The sequence below is a fragment of the Hyalella azteca genome, unplaced genomic scaffold (assembly GCF_000764305.2).
Source record: "Hyalella azteca isolate HAZT.00-mixed unplaced genomic scaffold, Hazt_2.0.2 contig8594, whole genome shotgun sequence".
In the NCBI taxonomy this organism is placed as follows: Eukaryota; Metazoa; Arthropoda; class Malacostraca; order Amphipoda; family Hyalellidae; genus Hyalella; species Hyalella azteca.
The window spans coordinates 4891-23073 of record NW_025938683.1 but is presented as its reverse complement, the minus strand read 5'-3'; the positions used below and the strand labels follow the sequence as shown (position 1 = coordinate 23073).

General features: G+C 40.1%; 1 protein-coding gene across 1 annotated transcript in view; it reads right to left on the bottom strand.

Moving 5' to 3' along the window:
- Positions 1 to 4381: 4381 nt before the first annotated feature.
- The window catches only part of LOC108672732 (UPF0400 protein C337.03-like), a 17350-nt gene continuing 3548 nt past the window's right edge, over positions 4382 to 18183 (bottom strand). The window contains exons 2-7 of the mRNA XM_018160453.2: positions 11765 to 11955; positions 10117 to 10246; positions 9648 to 9804; positions 9363 to 9449; positions 5967 to 6174; positions 4382 to 5601 (exon numbers count right to left, since the gene is read on the bottom strand). Coding sequence (XP_018015942.2) covers positions 4382 to 5601; positions 5967 to 6174; positions 9363 to 9449; positions 9648 to 9804; positions 10117 to 10246; positions 11765 to 11955 — 1993 coding nt within the window. The remainder of the gene's footprint in view (positions 5602 to 5966; positions 6175 to 9362; positions 9450 to 9647; positions 9805 to 10116; positions 10247 to 11764; positions 11956 to 18183) is intronic.

Below are 18183 nucleotides of genomic sequence, written 5' to 3'. Positions count from 1 at the left end.
CAAGCTGACTCACTTCAACCAATCAACTGAAAACCTCCACGATTATCGAGGAACTATTAGTGAGCCTCTATCGCTGATCACACCTATTCAACACAAGTAACTCAGTCTTAAGGAATTCGGAAAAATTATCCGTCACTTAATTGGCGTGGAAGGAACAACTGCTTCTCAATATTGAATTCATAAACGCCAGCCATTAAATCGTGTAAAAGGTTCTATGGTAAACAAGGCATTTCCGTACCACTGAGAAGTTTATCGCCCTGCTCGACCAAAAAGTTATCAATAAACAGCTACGAACTTTATACCCATCACTGGAAAGTTTATAGGGGCTAATTGAGACAGGAACCGTTAGGATCATGGGTTAAAATTTTTCAAATTTTGTCACTGTCGCAAATGAAATGCTGTTAGAAGAAAAGCACCCACCCCAGGTCGTGGCGTATGCCGTGCATGAATATACACACGTTTCTTTCTTTATTACTAGCTAGCAAGTGAACATGACTTCCTTACAGCAACAGAGAATGAAAGTGCACATATGCAACTTTCCAGCAAAAACAACTTACTGTTTTTAAAATGTGAAGATATTTTCATGAAGAAAATGAATAGTGAAATCTATCCGAGACTTTTTTTTACATGGACATGCTGTTGACTGCAAATTGAACATTGACTGCAATGTTGGCATTTGCACAGAAACATTCGATAACGCCAACTAGTCGTGACGACTTGAGAGGAAAATATATTTTCGAGATCAAGCTACGTTCTACTCATCATAACCGATGTAATGGACTAGGGCACATTATTCTCAAACAGATGCTCAATAGAGGAATCGGAGGATTTCACAAATACAGTCCTCTAAATATATATCCTTGGAAATTGACAAATAATTGAATAAAGAAAGGAAGGAACGCCAGAAATAAGACACCCTATCGGTCGACAATGAACCATAGTGCTATCCATACCTCCATGAAATGTGCCTTTCAAGGCGATTCCATCGTCTAATTTGTATTTGAACAAATATTATAGTTTTCTACGTCAATCTGCAATGTTAAATTTGTGTGATAACATTTGAATTAGAGCCATACAGCGGTAGTAGGTACAATTCGGAAACTTGCGTGATAAGTCAGATAATTGATACACATGTTTAATGAAAAAGCTCAGCTCTGCCGACACATTGGAGAGAGTATGGAGTACCGTTCACTATGGTTCACAATGGACAGCGATAACTTATAACAGCAGTTGACACACCCGAGGCAAGCTAGGCTTTTAGTTGCAACAACATAAATGGCTCGGCAAAACCTTTCACTGTCCGTCCAAATCAGGTAGAAAAACAATTAGGAACTATAAAAATTTCCGCTGTAATTAGTTTAACGAAAAGAAGCGATTCAGAGCAAAGAATGGCTCGAAACGTAATATGACCACCCAGAAAGCTAAAGGCGAGGCTTAAGCTAGCGTCTAACAGTCAGTCCTCTTATTATTATTAACAATTGGCAATAAGGAGCCATTAAACCTCTGACGGATCGCATCTTCGCTCATGCGTCATTCGATCCGGTGTACTTAGCAGGGAGAACCATTGATGAGCCTGACACAGCAAGTCGCTCCGGTCACTTACTGGCAACTACACCAAGCCTGAAGACACAATTCGCTGAAATACCTTTATTAAAGTGAGATATTTTGTTTCTTTCAGTATCTTATCAGCGCATGTAATTGTAATGTTATAAAAATGCCCATCTAAAGTAAAGCTGTATATAACGAGCAACTGTTCACTAGTAACATTAAATCCATTAGGGCGATTACAGAGTAATGACAAGAATGCATGAAAAGAGTAGCTGAACACCCAAAACATAACGAGATTATCTCCACTAATTTATAACGAAACTTGCAGCAAAATAAAGGTAAGAGTGAAGTCCCAAAAATATTGAATATCAGCTATTAATGTTAAAACACGAGTATATACAAATTTGTATTTGTTCACCACATTTGTCCACCTCGACCCCTCCAGCCCCGACCTGAGAAACCAGCACCACCACGTCCTCGAAAATTAGCACGCGGTGAGAAGTTTGGTGCCGGACTCCCGCGCATGCGGAACGGCGACATACCTCCGAGAGGGGACTGCAGCACAGGCTGCGGAGTGCGCGCATGAAACGTGTTCACGAAAGGAGATCGTGGGGCGGCCTGTCTTTGCGAGAAAAAAGGTCTCGGTGGTTGACCACGAATGCCTGGCGGACGCACATGCCGAAGAGGCGCGGGCTGAAAGCCAGGGCTTGTCATGTGAACCGGTTCAAGATCGCAAGGCGGTTCCCCAAGCAGACTGTCAGATATTTCACTTTCTTTGGAAAGAAAACGAACAGGGCTTCCTAAGCGTAGATTAAGATTATTTTTATTCGAAACTAAGCCCTTGTTCGGTCCGCTTGGCACAAGAGTTGTTTCTTGTGGATCGGAGGAGCTGGGAATGCGTGAATTCAGAGCTGGAACAGTTGTCGGCGCTTGAGTTTCTGGGATTTCAGACTTCTTACGTTCACCACTAATGAGAATTTTTATAGCATTCGTTATATTACTGAAATTCGGTGGTTCAAAAATCGATTCATTTCTATCACATTCTAGATCGCCGTAAATATCATCAATGTTGGCGATCTTTGTCTCGTGGCTTGCGTCACCGGGATCGTGATCTGCATAAACGCCCGGGACTTCTTTCTGGTCAGCATGAGCTGCCACAGATGTTACTGTGTCAATAACATAAACATCAGGATCTGAACGAGGCACCGGTTTCACAGAGGTTCTATCGAGATTTTCTCCTCGTGATAATGAATCATCCAGCAAAGTATTTTTTCCAGCTGTTGATGAAGAACTTGAAGAATCATCACTGCTTTCATCCGACTCTATCTTCTTATCTTTTTTGGTTTTGGGTTCAGAACGAGCATCCGACGGTAGCTGACGCTTCCGAGGTCGTTTGCGGCCAGACCGATCTCGCTCATCGTCGGACCCTGAAATGTCCATATCAGATCCCGAGTTGTAGTGCGGTCCTGACGCATCAGGATCTTTAGAAGTGATCGGTGGTGGCGGGGCTTCAGACAATGACCGATAGTCGTAACAGTGGTAATCCTCCTGAGGTGAACTTTGATCGCCATCTGACTTGCTGTGATTATAACTCTTACGATCGAGTTCAGGAGTGCGCATGGTTGGTATAGCTCGTAGGTTGCTTGTCGCTTGAGATTCTGATCTGTTGTCATCAAATCGGCGCAACCCAGACATAATACCATCAGCCCCAGATAAATTAGATTTGCGATCACGAGAAAGAGCATGTCTGGTGGTTTCATGAGAGCCATCAGAGAATTCTGGGCCGTCTGAGTATGCATGATTGTCGGAGAATGCTGGGCTATCAGAGAATGCAGGGCCACCTCCACCGTGCATATCAGTGAAATGAATGCCTTGAGCAGCAAGCTCCTCGTTGCCCGGAGGTTCCCCCCAGTTGATGTTGTCGTGTTCCTCTTGCGGCTCGAGGTCTTCATACGGCCAGCTGGAAGCATCGTGGCCATGAGGCCAATAGTTGGCAGCTGCTGAGCTCTGGGGCACGTCGCCGTAGGTGGAAATGCTGGGCGGTGGGGGCGGAGGTGGAGGAAGAGGAGGCGGTGGAGGCGGAACACGCCATGCTTTCCCAACACTATTCGATGGGATAGATTCCTTGACGGAAGGAGGAGGATCTAGAGGAATGGGCGGGGCAGAGAGAGGAATGGGCGGAGCAGAGAGAGGAAGGGATGGCGGCAGGAAAGAAGGAAGAGTAAGTGGGGGAGCAATTGGAGGAGGGTTTATTGGGAGCCCCGGAGGAAGGGGACCGGGAGGAAGAGAAGTAAGGGTCACAGGAGGAGGACGAGATGAGGTGGGGACAGGGGGTGGCGTAGGAGGGATTGGGATGGCACTGAGGGAAGGGGGAGGACACCCTGGTGGAGGGACGGGCATCGGTAGCATGGCAGGTGGGGCAGCAACGTCCATTGAAACAGAGCCACGTACGTGTAAGGGCCCGTCTCCAGCAGGAGGCATACCCTGCTCGCGGAGCTCCTTACCAAAGGCGTCCAGGAGCTCAGCAGCGCTCATGGGCCTGTAGTCCTGCTACAAAAGCAAAATTATTGGTGAGGATAATTTCACGATGTAATCTTCTTAATTTTTCTTAAATCAACGAACACAAGAACTTTGATAGTCCGAAATGAATTAAGAAGAGAAGAAGTGGTTCATTAGCGACAGTATTCAACTTTGTAACATTCCTAAAATCAGAACAAAACTGAACGTTTGAACGTCAATATCTTGAAAACACCGAACGTTTATAACATAACTGATTGTTTCCATTATTAGCATGAAAATCATTTCACGTGACTAGCTGTATAATCATGTCACGTCAATGAGATGTCAAATTTTCTAGGCAAATGAAGCAGCTGGAGAGTCGCGAACTGCTGGACGTGTGGTCCCGCGAGCTGCTTGCAATGTAGTCCCTTGAACTGTGTTCTCTTGTGCTGCTTGATGAGTGGTCCTTGGAGCTGCTTGATGTGTAGTCTTTAGAAGTGCTGGACGTGTGGTCCTTGGAGCTGCTAGAGGTGTGATTCCTCGAGCCATAATCCCGAGCAGCAGACGAATGGGGCTTGGAGCTGCTGGAGGAGTGATCGCGGCCTACAGCATGATCCTTCTCGCTGGTGCTACTGCTTCGCTCCCGCATGGCCCCGCTGGTGCTGCCTCGCAGCGCGCTGCTGCTGCTGCTGTGGCGGTGACGTTCTTTACTGCGCTCACGACTGTACTCTCTGCTGCTGTAACTTCGACTGTACTCACGGCTGTAGTCCTTTGAGCTACTCCCGTGTTCCTTGCTGCTGCTTGAATAGTCGCGAGAAGTGGTGCTGCTCGAATAATCCTTGCTGGACGAGTCACTAGGTCGCAACGAGTGGCTCGAACTGTTGCCAGGATATCCTTTGGATGAACTCGTGTAATCACTGGCATGGTCAGAGTAAACTTTCTCATTACTTGCATACTCGTTTACGCTGCTCCGGCGATCTGATGCTGCGTACTCTTTACCGCGGCTCGAGTACTCGTCATAAGAACTGTTGCTGGATTTATCCGCAGAGGAGCCTTTAGCCGAGCTATAATAATCATAGGAGCGGCTGGTTTGCTCGTATTTTTCTGGGGTGGAGTTTGAGCGAAGAACGTCGATGCCAGTGAGGTCTATCTCGATGGTGGAGGTGCTGCTGTAGGCGATGCTGCTCGTGCCACCAGCTCCTGCTGACGGGGGCGGGAAAGCAGGTAGCTCATTTATAGAATTTATTTCAGACTCGTGGAAGCTGTACGAGTTTGAAAAAGAATATCCTGAGCTTGGAGGAATGAACTCAAGAGAATCGGAGATGCGATCCTTTTCAGTTGCAGAAGGATCGCTGGGGTATTTGGCGTGGGAGTCGGCAGGGTCTTCGTAAGGAGATTGGGAAGCGGGGAGAGGAGAGAGGTCTCGTGTGGGAGATGAGCCGTCCAGCACAGAGCTGCTTATGTCCGCGTTGTTGAGCATGGTGAGGTGGGAGGCGCCAAGCGCCGCAAGCCTGGTGTCCAGGTCCGTGGGGCGCGACGAGATGCAGTCTGAACCTGGGGGCAGGATGTGAAATTTACACTCAACTCAAAGTATCACAAGTGAATGAGTTCTTAGTGTTAGTATTTTAGAACAATGAAAGAGATACCAGGTCATGAAACTAAATGAACTGTAACATTTCCTCTAACAATTATTCAAGACCACGGAAAAACGGAAAAACGAGAAACAATAGGTCACTGAACTGAAAAATGTTCTTAATCCGAACTAGAGAAAATTAAATCAAATTCGCAGAAATAAATGAGTTGATAGGATATTTTCCTTTATATTTTGCTGCTACATTAAACGCTGAAAAAATGTCATCGTCACGAAATTTTTGTCCTATAAGTTAATGAAGTATTGAAAACAAGATTCATTGACTCACTTGTGTCGCGGGTGGCGTTGAGGTCGTCGTCGGAGTGCGGGGACGACAGTTCAGGGGATGGCAGCGGGGAAGGCACAGTGGACGGCGACGGCGGCTCAAGGAGCGGCGACCCTTCCTCTTCAGGCAGACGCTTGAGCTTCTCCAGCAGCTTCACCTGCAGCGACTTGACGCGCCCACCGAAGCTCTTGTAGGCCTGTCCAGGGACGCATTATCAGGGGCACGAGAGTCTCACTCCCCGACTATTTGTATCAAAATAATCCAGCAGGACAAGTGTGAACAATATAGTTCTGTATAACAGTCGGTAGGAAGTTCGATGTGTTGAATCTTTCAGCACACAAGTATGATAAAAGTTTGGAAACATTGGAATTATACTACGGCGCCCAAACTTACGGCGTAGAACACAATGTAATTCATTTTATTGAAATAAGATGTTAATTATTATCAAATCGTTGGCCATCAAACAGTCTAGTTAAACAAATGAACTTGAAATGATAATAAATAATGCAGCTACAAATTATCTGTAAATATAAGGGATCAGCAAACATTCCATGTCAACCCTCTCATATGATATTGTTAAGATCCCCTGGCATGCACACATACAAATAGATGAGAAATCGAATAAATTAAAATGATTTTTCGATGACCATAACTCCTGAGCTCGCAGACGGAGGTCCCTCTCGTGCACAAAGCCTTCTCAACCCTCTACCGCCGTATGTCACTCTCCGGGAACATAACTTTCAACTTGAATTATACGTAAACTATTGAGTGTAGCAACCTGAGGACGTTAGTACGCAACAGAGAACATTTTAAAGTAACTTTCAACTTGAATTATACGTAAACTATTGAGTGTAGCAACCTGAGGACGTTAGTACGCAACAGAGAACATTTTCTAAGTTGTCGTACGTGGCGGCAACCATCACTGCAAGTCATTTTGCGCTCACTAGGACGTATCCTTTTTGGGAAGTAGGCGCGTGACAATAAGGCTCCGGTTACTCATGTCAGGCGGTAGAGGCAGAAGAAGCATGCAATAGTGTGGCGTGGTGATGATTATGATTGTCCTAGCTCGAGCATCACCAAACTCTAAACTGCCAACACTTGAATCCCTCTTAATTTCGACTCACGTTTCATCTGGGCGCACGTTCTTCCCTAAATTTTCCTACCTTATTCATTCTACTTCAAATTATTCTTCTAAGTTGCTTATTGTAAGGAAATTAGTTTGTTTGACCCGTATTTTATAACACTAGGTATATTCAGTTAGTCGATTTTCGAAGTTCCATTCAATTCGCTCAAGCACATTGAAATGTAATCAACCGTAAGACGAGTTAAAAAATAAAAACAAAATGTCAATCGAATGTAATGCCTCTTTAGGCGGGTGTTTTACATGCAAGAAAAGAGTGAAAATGTTTTCTACCTCAAGATTACAGGTACAAAACTGCATAACAAGTCAAGCGCCTGTAGATACTGTGGTCATGACAAGTGAGGCATGATACCTTATGATACTTTTTAGTGCATTTTCTCATTTATGGAAAAAATGCACTATTGTGCTCGCCATGTCCGTCTGTCTGTCCGTCCGTCCGTGACTTCACGTTTTCGTCGACGAGAAAATGCGCTCTCTGTCACTCACTGCAGTGAGTACTGAATTATATTTTTTTATACTTTACATGTGGGTTACGTTCTGTACGAACGAACTGGGTTAGTGCTTTGTCTGCTCTTAGTATAGTATACACTTGTGTCTGCTCTTTGTCTGCTCCTATAATAATGTACTATACATGTGTCTGCTCTTATAATAGTCTATACTTGTGTCTGCTATTTGTCTGCTCTTATAATAGTGTATAGGCACTTGCGTCTGCTCTTTGTCTGCTGTTATATTAAACGTCCTCAATGCTATTTGTACCAAGCACGTGGTAATAAAATTTAAAATCCATTGACATGACAATGGAGAGCAAACTATATCATAAAAATACATAAATAACTCGTTACATGCAAAACTAAATTATTTATTTAGTTCTTGCGATAAATTAAATTGGTCAATGGAAAAACATTTATGAAATAATTTGTTTCTTTCCAGTTAGCTCTCCACAATGTGCAATATGAGGCATTCACGATGCGTTTAGAAATGAGTTTGGCAATTTCGCGTGAATGCATGAACGGCGGCGCGAAGTTAAATGTACAAAAACTGAATGCCTCCGAACGTTTCTGAAGAAGCCCACATCGCGATTTCCCTCAGTAGGGAGCAGGTGAGGATCGTAACAATAAAGCTGGCCGTTTATTACATTAAAACTAATTGCATCAGCTCTGTGTGGTGGAGAACAACTTAACAAGAAACTACGTGTGCAACTGCAGCAAGTAATAGGTTAAAGGTAATGTAAAAGGACATCACCTACGTTGCTGCGAGGAGCCCATTACGGGCCTTGGTTCACCCAAACAAACTTTGTCATAGTATGGAAGTTGATGGAAATATGAGACGTTCATGGAGATTAATCCTTTGATTAGTGGTATAGGTATATGTTTTCGCTCAAAATTTTGATAAGCATCACAATACTTCCATTGATATTACAATATACCGATGTATATTGTAACATTTCTATTCATACTTGAAGCCTCAAAGTTTGTGTGCTTGCAGCCTGGCGTCGTGTTAACTCTACATAGAGGCTGTTGAGGCCCGTATCCTTGATACGTATTGTGTCGGAATATGAGAATTTTTTCTTAGTGGGAAATAGCAAGGCATTGCAAAAATTTTGTTGGATCAAAAATTGAAATTTGATTTTTGAATTGGAAATTTTACACAAATATCAATTTAAAAGCCAGAAATTCATATTTTTCATTTCTTCAGACGAGATTCCAGTGGGTGCTCTAGGTTCTGCGTAAAATTGAGGTTTGAACGTATCTTTCTAGCGTCAGTCATTCATTATACACGGTATTCGGGATATCAGGGATTTTGAAATTACAGAATTATCAGTTCCACGCAACGCCAGGATAACCTGTTCACGAAACCCAATATAACGCTCAATACAAACCATACAGAATACATTTATCATTCACTAAACCCAATGGAAGCTGAATGTCTGAAGTGTGAATGTCAGATGAATGGAAGTTATATGGCAGAATGTCAGAAGAGAGAATGACAAAATTATAAATGTGAAAAGAGCAAATGTCAGAGGCGTAAATGTTACAGAGTGAATGTGAGAAGGATGAATGTGAAAAGAATGAATGTAAAAAGGGTGTATGAGAAAATAGTGAATGCGAAAATGGTGAATGTGAAAAGAGTGAATATGAAAATGGTGAATGCAAAAAGGGTGAATGTGAAAAGGGTGAATGTGAAAAGGGTAAATGTGAAAAGGGTGAATGTGAAAAGGGTGAATGCGAAAAGGGTGAATGCGAAAAGGGTGAATGTCAGTTCTGAGAGTTGAGGTCGCCCAGCAGCGAGTCTGATGTGCTCTCCAGCGCCAGCACCGTCCGCAGCGACTCCACCAGCTGATGTGGCTGCAACCAAACCATGGTTATGGTAGAGTAAGAGCTACAAACACAAAGTGGTTGAGAATAAATCATACCTCAGAAGAAGTGGTACTACATAACTTACTGCCTTTTAAGGGGAGGCTGTGTATAACCCCCGCCGTAGCACAACTGGCAGTGCATAACGCCCTGCTTATACATAACATTAATACAGCTTTCTTGGGTCACCTGGAAGTTGGCAAAAGCAACATCAGAGTCTGAGGAAGGAGCTGCTTCCGTAGACTTTAGTGCTGCCGTCAACTCTGCAATCATCTTCTGGTCATAGACACCTCGCTCCTCCCAGATGCTGAAGATACGAACGATTTTCGGACGTATCTTGTCATCTCTGCACAAATGAGATGTGCAATGATAGAACAAAATCATCGGCTGACCTGATGTAGTAAATTGATCCATCTTGTTACTAAAACTTTCTCTAACCAGAACAAGAATAATGATATATTTGCAAGAATACAATTCATTAATTTCAATCAGACATGAACATAAAATGAAAATTTTTTTTACAAATTCACAAGAGAATCATTGATTAACTAGGTATACAGAGCTTAATAATAGAGGCAAACTAGCTCAGGATTTTTATTTATGTGTCCCTAAGTATTCCATGTATAGAAGTTTCCCAGGTGCTAAAGTGGGATTTGACCTGACGAGTGGAGTGCCTTCCTTGATGGCAGAGAAGAATTCCTTCACAAGAGCCATGATCTTCTTGCGCTTGGCATTCTGTACAATTTCATTGGAGACGTAGAACAGTGTTAACCTGTGACTTACTTTGGCTGAAAATGAAAAAAAAAAAATAAAGCATTCAATTAGATAAAAAGTTCAGAATGACCTAAATATCTGATTTTTAGTGCTTTGTCTTGGCAGTACAATAAAAGGTAATTGTTTGAGCAACTGTTGTAGGTAACTGGTCTACTGCTGCAGAGTACTTGAACACATATTGAAAAGTATCTTCCCACACAGTCAAGAAGATTTTGAAATTTTACAGTAAGAATATTTCAAATCACAAAACAAATTCTACCACATTTGAAAAAAATTACATGTCCTACCAATCATGGCAAAACACCATTTGATTTCTGAGGCAAAGTCTAGAATTATTGTTTTGTTTCTTATTGCAAGTAATCCAATTTCACTTTGCTAAGGTACCTTATTTGATATAAAGATGAAAAACTTATGTAGCAAAAAACACATGAATAAAAGGTAGAAAAGCCAGTTTGTTTAAAGCTCCATGGAAATTAGTAATAGAAACAGTATACCGTACTAGGCAGCAAATTTCTAGAATGTACATTATGCTCAATTGCCATTTTAACTAAACTAATTCATTTATTGTTGCATTGTGTTCTCTAGGAATTATCTTCACCTACATTGGTCATGCATTTCAAAGAACTGAATACATTGTAAAAGTTGTAAAAGTTTACCAAACAGGAAATTCTGTTCAAAATTTAATGTTTCAGTAAAAATGGAAATAAAATATTGAATTAAAATATATTTAAAGCAATCTAAACCCCAGAAACACAGTAATAAATATCCATGCCTTTCCAGAAAGATTCTTAATATTTCATATTTGAAGCAAAGTAAGAGCATGAGATGAGCTACATAAATTTGGATAAAAATTACAAAAAATGATGCTTACATCAATGTGGCCAGATCCTCAGAGATAATGACAACATTACCAGCAGCAATTAACACTGTGGTGCTGAATGAACATGTTAATAACACTTATGAAACTAGCATTTCTAATCGTGAGGCACTCATGCCATATACCATAACAATTTTGGAGAAGGTTTCATCATGACTTAATTATCAAAAGTTTGAGAAGAAATTTTTGCACAATGACCTGCTAGGACTGAAAGGCTATTCATGAAAGCTTGTGGTCCAACAAAACAACTGACTTCTTATTGATTATACGAACTTGACTTGTAGTTGAGGTTTGGCTATTAAAGGTTAATACTTCTTCAGAGAAAAGTGCTGGAATTCTATGTATTGCAACCAAGAACTTAATTATATTAACTCCTGTCCCTCATACACAATAAATTACAAGCACCTCATAGTAAAGAAACTATACTGCTCTGTGATTTACATAATTAAAATATGATTTGTCTATTAAACCTTGTTTTATGCTAGAAAATAATTGGCTGAAAGAATTTATAGTACAATAAGGTCTCCAACATAAATTTTAATGCAGGAAGCACACAGTGAAAAAAGTTAATGTAAAAACACATGTTAAGTCCAAGAGATCAGAGTTTCATTAAAACAGCAATAAACTTGGGAAAGAAATTTGAATGCCTCCATACCTTTCTTGAGAGCCTTGAGCCAAGCATGTACCAAGGAGCTGTGATTTGCCTTGGCATGGATGCACCACCGGGATATGTTCTGAATATCTTCCGCTGTGTCCCGCAGGGAGCAGAACTTCTTCTCAAATGCCCGAGCATCCACCTTAGAGGGGCTGCTTGTGCCATTCTCAAGCTTACTCTTGCCTGTCATTCTGTAAAAAAAATCACAAGTCGTTTTATCATAGTAAAAAGTATGCTAGCATTAATTCCAGAAAATAGCTAAAAAACAACTGGTAACAAATGCTTACTTCAATTGCAAGAAGTATGGTACAGATAATTCTGGAGAAAAAGGTGACATTATACCAATATTGGGCTTCAAAGCAACAAAATTAATTTGTGAACTAAAAGCTGAGAAACTAAATCTAGCAGCCATCATTTTTCTGTTACCATGCAGCATAAAGTTTTACAATGTGGGCATAAACCAACATGGTTTGGTTGTCAACCACATGTCATTCCTAGTGCCAAGAGTGGGAGATTCTGATAACTGAGCCACACTATGCTACAACAATACTGTCAAACAGGGTAATAAGGTATGGGCGGGGTAAATCGGGACAGCCAATATTTGATGCAACAACTATAATCTTTGATGACAAGACTCTATCTTTGATTAAACAACATAATCTTTGATGCATAACACAATCTTTGATGACAAACCTCAATCTTTGATTAAACAACATAATCTTTAAAGATGCAACACAATCCTTGATGACACAACACAATCCTTGATGACACAAGACAATCTTTGATGACACAACACAATCCTTGATGACACAACACAATCCTTGATGACACAACACAATCTTTGATGACACCACACTATCCTTGATGACACCACACTATCCTTGATGACACAACACAATCTTTGATGACACAACACAATCCTTGATGACAACACAATCCTTGATGACAACACAATCCTTGATGACACAACACAATCTTTGATGACACAACACAATCCTTGATGACACAACACAATATTTGATGACACAACACAATCTTTGATGACACAACACAATCCTTGATGACACAATTTGATGACACAACACAATCCTTGATGACAACACAATCCTTGATGACACAACACAATTTTTGATGACACAACACAATCCTTGATGACACAACACAATCCTTGATGACAAACCACAATCCCGACAACAGTTCTTGATGATACAACAATCTCTGATGACACAATGATCTCTGAAAACTCTAAGTTCTCCAAGACTCTACTTCCTTAACATAAAAACCACAACAAAAGATGTCATCTGCTGTTGTATGTTAATGCTACCATTGAAGCACACTACTCTCTGACTGAGACTTCAATCTCTGACTGAGACTTCAATCTCTGACTGAGACTTCAATCTCTGACTGAGAATCCACTCTCTAACTGAGACTCCACTCTCTAACTGAGACTCCAATCTCTGATTGAGACTCCAATCTCTGACTGAGACTTCTATCTCTGACTGAGACTCCTATCTCTGACTGAGACTTCAATCTCTGACTGAGACTTCAATCTCTGACTGAGACTTCAATCTCAGACTGAGACTTCAATCTCTGACTAGATATCAATCTCTGTGTATACTTCAATCTCTGACTGAGACTTCAATATATGACTGAGACTTCCATCACTGACTGAGACTTCTATCTCTGACTGAGACTTCTAACTCTGACTGAGACTTCAATCTCTGACAGACTTCTATCTCAGGCTGAGACTTCAATCACAGACTGAAACTTCAATCTCAGACTGAGACTTCAATCTCAGACTGAGACTTCAATCTCAGACTGAGACTTCAATCTCAGACTGAGACTTCAATCTCAGACTGAGACTTCCATTTCAGACTGAAACTTCAATCTCAGACTGAGACTTCAATCTCAGACTGAGACTTCAATCTCTGACTAGATTTCAATCTTTGTGTATACTTCAATCTCTGACTAAAGCTTTAATCTCTGACCAAAGCTTCAATCACTAACCAAAGCTTTAATCTCTGACCAAAGCTTTAATCTCTGACCGAGGCTTCAATTGCTGACCAGAGCTTCAATCCCTGACCAGAGCTTCACTCTCTGACTCAAGCTTCAATCTATGACCAAAGCTTCAATATCTGACCAAAGCTTCAATCTCTGACCAAAGCTTCAATCTCTAACTCAAGCTTCAATATCTCACAAAAGCTTCAATATCTCACCAAAGCTTCAATATCTCACCAAAGCTTCAATCTCTAACCAAAGCTTCAATCTCTGACCAAAGCTTCAAATGAACTACTTTATTGTTTAGTATGACTAATAATATAATAATATCGTATTCTGTTTAGGTCCTGTCTCAAAGTGTTCCAGCAACATATTTTCCATTACTAATTATTCAAATGTATTAGGTAACTTGTGGTGCAGTTAGATATTGAATTGTTTGAATTCTAAACAAAGGTGGGACACCCGCATTCAGATGCCAGCACCAGCAGTGGCAATCAAAGGAACTACTTTATTGTTTTGTATGTTTACTATAATAATATAGTATTCTGCTTAGGCACAGTCTCTCAAAATGTTCCAGCAACATATTTTCCATTACTAATTATTTACATTTATTTGTGGTGCAGCAAAATATTGCGCTATTTGATGTCACAGTCAATGTACCACGTGTTCTTGTGTTGTGTGACGTCACCGAAGGCCTGCCCAGCTAGCCATATGTAAACAAAGCCACAGCAGTGAAGATGGAAACAGTTTGGCATTGCAATCGATGGTTATTTGTGAATAATATTTTTGATTGTGATATTATAACATATTTCTGATTGTGAAATAATTTTGATTGTGATATATACACTTGACAGTAGTGTCAACATTTGAACATCGAAGCGCTAACATCATGAGTAACGAGGTAAAAGTAAAAGGACTGAGTAGAGCTGGCAACATGGCTGATGCTTAACCGATGTCATTGTCATTTTTTACGTTATTGATATCATTCTGGAACCAACATAAGTAACTAAGGAATTTCCCAGTTCAAATATTTATTGATTTTTTATATCAATTTCAAAACTCCACATATTTCTAGAGGGAGTTGTGATGAGACCATGGGGTTGAACCGTTGAGTTTAGACCATTGCAACTTGCAAGAGGGGCCCAAGGGCCAAGGGCATGGGGCCTTGCAAAGGGTAAGACCGCCGCACGGCGGTGGACTGCCATAAGGACATCTCTTCATAGAATTCCACTATGCTGACGTCTGTGGACGCTGCACTTCAGTTACCCGATAGCTGTCATGTGGGAAGGTGCTCATGCAGAAGATGTCTTTCTCTCCATCTGTGACTGAATTTGAGCTCAAGTAAAGCCTAGCCTGGCATCCTTGCACCTTGAATGCTTTTTAAAGCATGTTGCGGAACATTGGGGCTTTGTTACGTTCTACTGAACATTCACACTTAATGTCATTGCAAACCTATCTCCTACTCTTCCTGGAGTTGTTAAGTTGCAGCAATGAGAGATACGTAAACCATTTGATTTGCAAAGAAATGATCTAGAGAATTGTGCAGACATTTTTCTAATTTTGTTATAGTTTGGATTTTATTTTGCAAAAAGGAGGGGTGGCCGGGGGGTAAAATTTAAAAATTTAAGAAAAATACGCCCATGCCTACAAAAATGAAAATATCAAAAAGCGCCTGCACAGATTTTTAGATATGGTCTTTATGCATCGAATGATATATGTCTCAATGTTGTAGCTTGAAAATCCTAGGAGAAGATAGATTTCTACAGTACCCCATTTTTAGCACATTTTCTCATTTATGGAAAAATTGCACTACAGCAATCCCTTGATTAACACGGTTAATAAATCCCCGAGTTTTACCGTGTTAAGCAAAACCGCGCTAATCAAACTCAAGAATATATGGGAATAATTATAATGAATCCTCAAAAATAGCAGTTACATAATAATTTTTTTTCCCACTAAAATTCATCATATTTTTTTCTAAATAATAGGGGAAATCAATAAAAGAGATGCGAATGAATCAACATTTATTTTTTACTGAAAAACGAATCCAATTTCAATTGCACAGTAGTATAAGATTTCTTTCTCTCCTGCATAATTGTGCGATAGCAATTCACTTGCCTATCTAGGCCACGGCAAACATTCATGCTTCTTTCTTCATTTGGGTCTACTTCTCTTATGATTTCTTTAGTTTTTTCAATTGCAGTGAGTAATTGAGTTGAAGGCTAACGAGTAACTAGAGCACCGGCATGGCGCACTTACCGGCAAACGTTGCCGAACTCAACCATTCGAGTTATGAACGAGACAAGGCGCGGTTAAACCGACTCTGTAGTCAGCACAAGTGCCTACGGAACGGGACCTTATTTAAAGAATTATTGGCTGAAATTCATAGAATAACAACATTTGGCAAATTTTTCCAAAAGTCGTTACAAAAGTATCAACATAAGATCTAATACAGCAAAAAGTAACACTTTTGTTACAAACGCAACACCTCTGGCTAGAGGCGGGAAAATGATGCGTTGTTAAAAAAATCATGCTAATCAAAACTGGCACTGCTTAGATTAAGGGTAGGTCACACATTTTTTTTCTGCATTAATCAAAACCGTTGTATTCAAAACCATGCTAATCAAGGGATTGCTGTATTGTGCTCGCCATGTCCATCCATCTGTCCGTGACTTCATGTTTTTGTCAATGAGAAAATGTGTTCTCTGTCACTCACTGCAGTGAGTACTGAGTTACTGACATGAATATTAGCTGTCTATTTTTTGGGTTTTACAAATGTGTACCAAGTTTCAAAGTGCTCCGTCTGTAAATAGCTGAGATAGAATTTTGGCCAGATGCTCCCCTTGATAATTAGTTAACCAGTATTAGATAATTCATCTAGTGTCAAGCTGGAATATTGGGCAGAATTTTTCTAAATTACCTTTTAAAAATATTGGTCCATATCTTCATGGGTGATTTCTGAAAGTGGCTGGTAAAAATAGAATTTTTTTTATTTATCACTGCAGAAATAGTGAGAAGATAATAGACATTTTATGTCTTGATACGTGGGTAGTTTCTGCTAAATTTTATAGTTTGGATCTAACAGGAATTGAATGTTACTGGTTATAAATGTTCAGAAATTGCTAATTGCATATCAAAAAGTATACCATCAAACAGGGTAATAAGGGACTGGTGGGTATACAAGAACAGTCCTCATCACCAGACTGGAATATCAGGCAGAAGCCATACGTGGAAGAGCAAAAATCACTTGTGCATGTGGGAAAATTTTACCCGTGGCCATGGCCATGGATAATTTCACCCGTAGCATGGATAAATTTAACCATGCCCAGAGAGCTACAATTTCACCAGTAATGGCCAAAAGTCTTCATTACCCGTAAGGCTGTACCGGTACCTACAAGCAGCAGTTGCAACTCTGTAAGCAGCAGTTGCNATTTTTTAATTAAGCTCGTTCCGAGCTGTGTCGTATTCTGATACAGCTCACACCTGTCTCTTATACACATCTAGATGTGTATAAGAGACAGTCCGTATACTGTTATTGTTAGTAGGCTAATTGCAACATAAAAAATAACACATCAAAAAGACAAAAAAGTTGAAAAAATCAAAAAAATCAAATAAATATAAAAAAAATCATGAAAAAATAAAAAAAAAATCATTGATTTTAGATTTTTTTGATTTTTTTAAAAAAATCAAAAAAATCGCCAACCCTGATAATGTATGATGCGTTGTAGTAGAGTTATGAATTTAAAGTTATGAATTTCAAAAAAGCGTAAATTAGAACATTGAAAATCCATGCTAAAAATTAGGTTTTTAAAATCAACCTCATGACAAACTTGCAAACATTTAACTTTGTTTTTGCATGTTTGTTTGGACATTGATTGTGTTCAGCTAGTGGTCATGTCAGAAAGCCTGAGAGAATAGTAGTCACTTTCAGTTATATGAGCAGCCAAATCGCGATAAACAAAACTATTCAATTAAAAATTTCTATAGAGTTAGTAAAAACACGTCTTACTGATCAACTTCTCATACAAATTTTGATTAAACACATTGGACAATCCATGTTCTTATCAGATCCAAATGTCACTCCTTGCATAATTTTATATAATTAATACTTACATAAAATATTACATTTCTATTGATAAAAATGACACAGTTAACAACATTAATGCATGACAGCTAATGCCAATTTGAATTATTCTGTAAATTAAGGGGAGTGTCTGGCCAAAATTTTACCTTGGCTATTTACAGATGGAAACTTTGAAACTTGGTACACATATGTGAAAGAGAAAATAAAATACTTAAAAAAAGGCAGATTTATGATTAAAGCAAAAAGCACACAACACACGAATTTTGGAAGTTTGATGGTGAATGTACAGCCCGACCCACGTTTTTTGGGGCGAGCCATAATTTATTTTCTACTTTTT